General features: G+C 39.0%; 1 protein-coding gene across 1 annotated transcript in view; it reads left to right on the plus strand.

Moving 5' to 3' along the window:
* Window positions 1-7,738, plus strand: part of CMTM6 (CKLF like MARVEL transmembrane domain containing 6) — a 32,737-nt gene extending 24,999 nt beyond the window's left edge. Inside the window, exon 4 of the mRNA XM_061586769.1 lies at window positions 1,760-7,738. Within this exon, the coding sequence (XP_061442753.1) occupies window positions 1,760-1,912 (153 nt within the window). The 3' untranslated portion in view covers window positions 1,913-7,738. The remainder of the gene's footprint in view (window positions 1-1,759) is intronic.
* Window positions 7,739-9,469: the final 1,731 nt, after the last annotated feature.

Consider the following 9,469-nt stretch of genomic DNA (forward strand, 5'->3'; position numbering starts at 1 on the left):
GTGCAATGAATACCACTAGTTGTTTTGCATTGTCTGCGCCACAACACCATGTCTTGCCCAGATTGTTTTTTCATGCTGAAATAGAGACCTCTGAATAATTACTATTGTTGCCATGATGTCCCTTTTTGCTAGTAATTCCAATTTGGACAAAGGTTGTGCTATTTGTAACTTTCATCTTGGTAGTTTCCTCCTATTAAATGTTTAAATGTGTTGGTTTTACGCACTTGTCTTTTAAAGGTCTTTGCCTTTTCTTCTCCTTAACAATTTTGCACTGCCCAGTAAGTTAGTGATATTTAAGTCAGTGCAAACCCATCTGCTTATGTGTAAAACTGGTGCAATTTAACAGCCCATTCCACCTTTACATCTAAGTTTGCCCTAAAAATGCATAGCACAGCTTAGTACTTATGAGGATATGTAGACAGGATGCAAAACACGAAGCTTTTGACAGGTGCTGCACTGTGATAAGCCAGGAAATAAACCAAAGGAAATAACATGTTGAAGGGAGGTGTGCTGGTAGAAATGCAAAATGCATGTGAGGAAATAAATACAAGTGAAGTTTGGCACTGCGGTAGCAAACGAAGTGCTTTCAAAGTAGGTCAAGGTATGCAAGATTTATTGTGCTAGTGATGAGGAGCAGGAAAGCTCTATGTGCAACTGAAGATGTTGCATACTTTAAACACTGGTAGCCAGTGTAGTGCTTTCCAGATGTTGTTGGACTGCAGCTCCCATCACCTAAGCCAGTATGGCCAGTGGTCAGGGATGGTGGGAGTTGTTGTCTGACACCATCTGGAGGACATCATGTTGGCTACCCCACTTTATGAAGTCTGTAGAGTTTGCATTTGTCTGGAGAAGATGTTCTGAATAACATAATGCCTTTATAGACTGCAGTGCCAAGCACTTTTCAGCAACTCATGCTGCATTGAAAGCTGCACCAGATGGCTGTGTAGGCATTGCTGTAGCCAAGACTGCCATAGGATGTCTCTGGCTGAAAGTCTTAAGTAGGGTATAAAACTGTAATTTAGTAGACCTAATATATTTTAGTTGTGTCCACCTAGGGTTCTCCTTCTTTTGTTCTTGGGTGTCTTACTGGACCACCTATTCTCATCTGCTTTCTTCATTTGTGCTGTCTGTTGGCAGCAGCTAAAAATATTTCCATTTTTCACAACTTATGAAGTGCCTTTCAGCATTGGTCTCTGGCAAGTTTTTTTTAGCAGCGGTAGGAAACCCTATTCAGATGGAGGACCATGTTCCTTTTTATGGGCCATGTGCCACTGATGGGCGGAGCCAAAGCAAGAGTATGCAGAGCAATGAATGTTTTCCCTTTTGTACATAGGTTTAGTTTCTTCACAGACTCATACATCCCTCTCCATCCTCCATCCAGGCAAGCAAGCAGCATTATCAGAGTTGAAGGACATGTTCCAGCCAGCCAGAAACACTTAAGGAGGGTGTAAACAGGGCTTAGTGAGGGAGGGGTGTAGCCTTGGAAGAGTCCTGAGAACCAGATAGAGAGGCCTGAAGAACATACAGGCCTGAGGTTCCCCACCTCCATTTTATAGAGACCAAAAGGAAAAAGTACCTGGAGATAAGACTCCAAAGACTCCGAGGTGCTCGAAGTAATGTATGGTAGGTGGGGTGGGGACAGATACTATGTATAAGGTGTATAACAATCAGTAAAATATATTTTTAAAAAGAGACTGTTCTTGTATGTGTTTGAATCTCAATTGACATTTATACAGAGACTTTTTCCCATTTTGTTCAGGCATTTGGCTTCCTTGCAACTATAGCGTTCCTTGTGGATGCTTTTCTGATGTATCTGAAGAAGCGTAAAGCAAAAGAAGAAAGAAAACCAGAAAACACAGCCAACACACTGAATGCAACAGAAAATCAACCACTGAATAACCAGCAAGTCTAAACCACCCCTTGTTATTACTCTTAGATGCTGAGTGAAACTGAAATGATTCTGCCTTTAAGGTGTGTCCAGATTAAATTTCATTTCAGTTTTGAACTCGCCTCACTGTCCTAGCACTTAGTTTTTGCACAAATCCTGTGCCTGTCCAGTTCTTGAATTGTGAGCCCCTTTCCACCCTCCTTCAAAAACACTTGATTTGTGGAGTTGCGCCCATTTGTATGTGATTATAGATTCCTAACAAATAGGATATGGATCTTGAAAAATGAGAGAATGCTGGGAACTGGGAAGTAATTTGGGCTTCTGCCAAAAGAAGAATCTGAGTATAGGTGCCCAGGTGCAAAAGAGGCTAGGTGCAGTGGTGCAAGTTCAGAATATAATTAATTTAATAAAGGAAAAGACTCCAATAATGAAGAGACAGTGGCTGAAAAGAAAGGGACAGTGTGAGGCTTCTGCCCAGACTAATTGCAAAACAGATGTCTTTCATGCATTTATATAGGAAAAACTAGGAAGTGGGGAAATAAAACAGTGGCAGGAACTTAGATGTTGTGTGGTCTATGCAGTATCCTCACACAAAAATGAAAAAATGGAAATGGACTGCCTTCAAGTTGGTCCTGAGTTATGGCGACTCTATGAATAGGGCTTTCATGGTAAGTGGTATTCAGAGGTGGATTACCATTGCCTTCCTCTGAGGCTGAGAGGCAGTGACTGGCCCAAGGTCACCCAGTGAGCTTCATAGCTGTGTGGGGATTCGAACCCTGGTCTCCCAGGTCGTAGTCCAACACTGTAACCACTACACCACACTGGCTCTTGCCCCCTAGCAAATCTGTCTCCCCCAAACACATAGATGCTAATCTGGATACAATCCAAATTCTTTACCTGAGGGAACTTCATTTTCCCCTCTTATATCATCTATCTCCCTGGCCACAAACCTGGTTTTTTTTTATTGATGATATCTTGAGAAGAAGGATTTTATATTGCAAGTGGGGACCTGCAGCAAACTCTTGCAGCATAGAATGCCCCATTCAGGATTCCAGCTGCTTTGTTTGATTCCCACCCCAACACTTAATCAGCATTCTGTGTCCACTTGGGAATGTGTATGTGGCATACTCCCCTGAAGGTTTTTTCTAAAGAGTTTTTTTGTTCTTCTAAACATCTTGGGGTTCCCCCAAGCCTGCTGATACACTCCCTCCCCCCGTATGTGGGTGACGCTATTTTGGCTACCTAAGGACCAACACTGGAGAATTGCTATTGGTATTGGTATATATGATTCTTCATAATAGTAATAATTGAAATTGTCCATACTGTCTTTTACCATTTTGTAAAATAGCATTAGATACAGCTTCTGTCTGTCTGTCTGTCTTTGAATTTAGGCCTAAATTTTGTACAGTGAAATAAGTAGAACTCTGCATTTGCCATATGTTTAGGATTCTGAAAGAATTATTACAATTTTAAGGAGTAGACAAAGGTAAAGAGAAACATTTTCACTCAAAAGTAACAACTTAAACTGTGACAAAGTTAACAACTTAAACTGAAACTTTAAAAGGAAATGCTATTAATATAAAAAGGGCTTGGTTAATGTTATGAGCAAGTATAAAAAGCAACATTCATTTCCCCCCTCAAATCTTATTCATAAAATTTTTAATGCTGTGATATACTCATGCTACTTCTCTTGTGTAGCTGGTTGCATGTTTCTTCTGTTTATAAACAAAAATTGAATATCAGAGATCATAAAATACTTTGGGGCAGGGGTGTATTCTGTTGGTGACAATAAGTCAACCAGTGACTGCTCATGGTACTTGGCATTGCAGCCCATATGACTGCAAGAGTGTTGTTGATGAGCAGAAGGAAGCATGGTCAAGCTTTGTACATGATGCTCAAAGCCAAAAAGTATATACGGAGAGTTGAAGAGAAGGCTACTCGTAATGCCTGTATAGGAATACATATGCAGTAAAACATTCTAAGGCATCTTGGGGTTTTGTTTTTGTTTTGCAAGTAGAAAAACCAGCCTCCATGTAGCAGCCAGTTAGGCAAAGCAAATACCTGTTGTCAGGCTGCCATGACACCTTCCACGTGTGAGGTGCTAAGACAACTTCCCCCCAGTTTCCCAGGACAGGTCTGCATATTGAAGCAGCGTTGAAATTAGAAAGGGGATATATTTATGGCATTTTTGGATTGAACAGAGAGCTTTTGTCACAGCTTGTTGTTTTTAAAGGAGCAATACCTGGGTTTCAGAGGGAAAGCTGCAATTGAAATTGTGCTTGAGCAAACAGTTACAGGTGACTAACCTCAAACTTCATTTGCCCAGTATTTCACAGGTGTATTTCCCATTACTTTTCTGTTGTTTGTATAGCTAGGGGTTATCTTGAAAGCTGGGATGCAAGAATGCAGGTTCCTTGGTATATTTTCCAGGTGTGTTTGCTTACAAACCTTTTGAGTCTATTTATGAATGATATTTAACTCCCAAATTATATTTAGGTCAAGTTGTGAAAGCTACTAGAAGGTTGTTTGTTTCTACTGAGCATATAAACGGGAGACTAGGGCTGCAATCCTATACCCATTTACCTGGGAGTAAGCCTCATTGAACACAGTGGGACCCGCTTCTGAGTAAACCTGCAGAGAATTGGGCTGTAAATTTCTGTTTGCTAGCTAGCAGGGTCAGTTTCTGTTAACCTTTGAGATGTGAAATGTTGCCCTGATTGGCACCACCTCAAGAAAGCCAAATGGTAATCTTTCCACACAGTTTGATGTTGGAAAATACAACGGCTTAGAGCCTCTTGCTTGTTCAAGTTGAATTAATGTAGAAGAAAAAGTACAGCAGTGATTGCTTAACAATACAGGTTTGGAAATACCCACTTGCCTGGTTTTCCATGGAGAGTAATGATAGCCTCCAAATGATCTGGCAGGAAAGCTCCTGTAAACTGGAAGCAAGTTGGTATCTTTCCCTTTTCACGTTATGAGTGTTATAACATTAAATATGTGTGGATAGATGATGAACTAGTGATATATTTATTTATAGGGTTGTTTTCACATGTATCAGCACAAATTGTAATAGCGTGTCTATAATACATCTCTATGTTGCTCCCTTCTAATTATCTTCATTCCAAGTTTAGAACCTTTTGTCATTGCTAATTTTGTTGTTGCTTAATTCATCTTGTAAAGAATTGAGACACTCTATTGGACTTGGTGAAATCTTGTTGACTTTAATAGACACAGTGGGTCCTAGTTCTGGGTAAATATGTTCAGGGTTGCACTACTAGACAACTTACCGTGGAGTCTCTGAAAGTATACTAGCTTATTTCCAGAATATGCATAAAACTGTTTGGGCATAAAATTAGGATTACCAACTTTTGTTCTTGCCATTTCTGCTTCAAAGCTGATGCAGATTTTGAAAATATTACTTATGTTTCCATCTCTGAATGTGCGCGTGCACACCCTGAAAATGTAGCTGCACCCACGAATGCCCATTTTATACCAGTAATTGGAGGCAAAAGCAAAAGCTTTTGAACATATTATGTTGGATTCAGACTGGTAGTCACACATCAACATGATTGAAATCAATAGGACTTAGTTGTGACTAACTTGTTGCATAGATTTCAGGCAGACTAAAGCAGGGATGGTGAACCCAGTAACTGTATCCCTCAAGAGTTTTTTGTGCCCCCCCAGGACCCCCATTTGTCTTTTTAAAAAATTGATTGCTCATGTGTACTCCCCCCAGTGATGCCATGGCATCAAAATGTTTTTTGTGCCCTCCCAGATCTTTCCAAAATGTTCATTTTTTAAAAAAAAAAAATTTAACATTATTTTTTAAACTGATTACTCCTATAGGACACCCACTGGGATAGTATGATGCACTTTCACATGTGAAACACTTACTCTTCCTGGAGATATGACCTTGGCTCATTATAGTCCTCAGCCCAAGAAGGATTAGCTACTCCTTGACTAAAGTAAGGGTGACTCAGTGTGGATCCAACCCATTGTGTTTGCAGCCTTAGAGTTGAAGGAGAGAGGCTTGCACAATGTGGGCTAGGAGCATGCTCACTGTTATTTTTTACTTTTCCCTATTTTAGGGAAACTTTTAAAAACTGCTTTTAGAAAGTCCCCTTAGTTCCAAAAGTGTTTTGTCACATGGCATGGAGAGCTACTATTTGAAAGAGATACACTCCAAGGCCTCATGGGCACACAGAACTAGGGGCGCTGTTTTTTGGATCCCAGCTACTGTATAATCACATACATTCCATCCGTAATATAGGAAACATTTGAAGAATGGTCAAATGTAAAGATGGGTAGAGACTGGTTTTAAGAAATTATAATCAGATTTTAAAATGTAGGGTAGGCATAACAATGGATAGAATAAAAATACTAATAGCATATACTTTGTTAAAAATGGTTAGGTAATTTTTAACTGTGTATTATAATATTGACTTCATTTTGGAGATGTATAATGACAGATCAACTCTTGCATAAACTGTACACTTTGTCAACTCATTTACAGTTATGCTCTCCATTCTACATTGTAGCCTGGCCTTTTTAGTATCCATTATTATTGTCACTGGGATTCACGTGATTACAAAATGATTGTGTTTTTATTAAAAGTTGTAGAAACCATGTTGCTTTGAAGTACTTTTCTTTTCTGCTTGAAGAAATGGGGACAAATGGTTACATCTTTTGTTCTGAGCGGGGGCTGAATCATTGACCTGTGTTACAAGGAACGCTTTGCACTACTAAATAAAACTGGAGTTTAGGCCGTGCCTTCCTTTTCAGTGAGGTTTTTCAGGGAAATCTCTCATGAACCATCCTGCAAAATATCCCAGAGTGGATGGAACTATTCCTGAAGCAATGGATATCATGCCTATAAATCATATGCTGCCCTGGGCTACTACTGGGAGGAAGGGTGGGATATAAATCAAATAATAAATAAATAAATAGTACAAGAATTATTTTGCTGTATATTAGACCCTTCAGGCCTCAACAAGCATAATAGCAGGGTTCTTACAGTGTAAGGTTAAAAGTTATATCTCTGGTGCATCATATCGGAAGAAAAATTGGGTGAATTGTAAGTAAGTTAGCAAAGTTTTTTTAATAGAAGGTATGCTTGACATAAATAATTCATCATTAAAATTTCCAGTCATGCATGACATAGATTTGCTTCTAAGTATACTCTTTCATATACCAACTGCTAGACATCCCTCATATCATCCCTTATATCTGCACAGTGTTTAGTGTAGGCTGCTATCTGTCTTGTTCTATGCACTTTTTGTATTCCTTTTGACCAGACATGTGTGACACATTCCTGCTGTTGATACTTTTGAAAATGTATTATATTTTTATTCCTCCAAGGATTGTACATGGTTCTAACAACCTTTTTATCTTTACAACAACCTTGTTAGGGGTTAAAAGATGGAAGGCAGATTAGGTTAAAAGATGGACGACTGGCTCAAGGTCACCTAGTGAACATCGTGGGTATACTGGGCTTTGCATCTGGGTCCCCCTGGTTTAAGTCAGACATTATAATCTTCAGTGATTTTATTATGTATTCTGCTGCTGTTTTTAATTATTGTGTTTTCTTCATTGTAAATTGTTATGGTTTTGTGTTGTGTTGATATTTTGTAAGCCACCTTATTTTGGTAAAACAGGGTAGGTTGTAAATACTATTTTTTAAAAAGTTAGTGTCATCATAGGAGCAATAATGGAAGTCATCTCTTCTGTTTCACATTACATTATGTGTGTGGTGGAAGGGGTGACATATTCCTATTCTCTTGCTACGTGTGTAACTTTGGAACAAGGCCACAGACTTACCTGCATTACAAACCAATAAAATATTGTTCATTCTCTCTGGCAGAATTATTTCACGTAAGAACTGGCTCTTGTTTTATTACAACATTTATTTACAAGAAAATCACTGACATTTGAAAATGTGGGGGGGGAGAGGTTAGGGTTGAGGAATTTGGTAGACTAAGCTACTGCCTGTCCTTTTGGTTTTTCTCTGTTACTCTACTTCAACCCTTTTCAAATAAGCTCTGCAGTGGAAAGGTTACAAGGCTATTTGATCTTTGTGCTTAATCGCTAAAGATTTAAAAAATGGTCTTGTGAACCTACATCTAATATAATAGCAAGGAATCGGATTGAAAAGCACATATTCTGTTACAGGAGGCTGACAGGACAAACCAGTCTATAAGCTACAATAACTTGAGTGTCCTTAGACAAGAATGCAATTTCTACCATCATAGAGGTAAGTCCAGTGCCACCTAGTGACTAAATTAAACAATACATTACTCACACAGCTAGCCATGTGATAGCTCCAGAAAGTGCCCAGTTAATTTAGAACCATTTGTATTCTTCCTTCAGTATAAATTTGCTTAGACATTGCCTTTTTTGTTCATTTTTAATTTTATGGGTTTGGAAGCTTGTTGAATTAGCCCTTCTTGGCAATAATGCCACTGGTTGACATTGCTGTAAGCCTAATGCCAATTTGGTTCATGTGCTTTGGGGATGCCCCACAACTACATTATTCTGGGAAGATGTGGGAGCCACAATTAATCTGTACTTCTCCACTGAATCGGTATTTTAAATACTGGGATGTGTATTCATTCTCTGACCATTCCATGAATAGATTCATAGACCTGCTTCGGTAGCCAAGGGGATCATTTAGCAATATCAGAAGAATCATGTTCCCCTCCCTAGTAGATCCTAATTAGCTATATGATGGGTCTTTGTGTTAAGAAAATCGCTTTTTGGTAGGATCTCCCCAATACCTTTACATAAATACTGCAGGGTTCTCTCTCTTGACTAGCGATTCCATGTATTATCCCATTGCTGCTGCATTTCTCCTGTACTTTTATCTACTTTTTTCTTTAACTAGCCTTTTATTGTCTATTACTGTATCTGGCTTGCTTGTTTTGATTTGTTGAGGCATGTGGGCCATTGCTTCTATTTTAATAATACATTTTAATTTAAAAGATGGAGAAAATCGTGGTAAATAAATCCTTGCTTTGGGAAAAAGGGGGTTTGTTTTTGCCTACTGCTTGTGTGGTCTGAATGTGCCAAGAGCATAATTACTTTGATCTCATACATGGTAAACTGCTGTGTATGCAGTATTAATGAAGGTTTTCCTTGAGCCTGTAGCATTAATGGTCTAAGCCCCGTGCCCTTGTTCTGGGCCTCTGATCATGCAAAAATCACCATTAGATAACATATCACATAAACCATTTCTGGTTACTTAGAGCCTTTTTCAAAGGTGTACACTAGTGCCCAGTTTTGCTCGCTAATAGTGCTAACATGGTGTCTGAAAGCATAAATTGCTTGACTGATCCACAATTAAACATTACAGGGTTCCCCCTCCCTTATCCTGAAACAGCAATATGAGCTGCTGTTGGGTTGGAAACACTGGGTAGAACTCTTACTTCCGAGTAAGCATGCATAGGATTGTGCTGTTAAGTCCCACTAAGTTACATGGGGCTTGCTATGACCTAGGTAGATATAGGGTTGCAATTTTAGATTATTTGGAGAAAGGAAGTAATTGTTTTGCAAATCTGTTTATTAAAATGTTTTTACCCCACTGTT

Source organism: Rhineura floridana, chromosome 10 (genome assembly GCF_030035675.1).
Source record: "Rhineura floridana isolate rRhiFlo1 chromosome 10, rRhiFlo1.hap2, whole genome shotgun sequence".
In the NCBI taxonomy this organism is placed as follows: domain Eukaryota; kingdom Metazoa; phylum Chordata; class Lepidosauria; order Squamata; family Rhineuridae; genus Rhineura; species Rhineura floridana.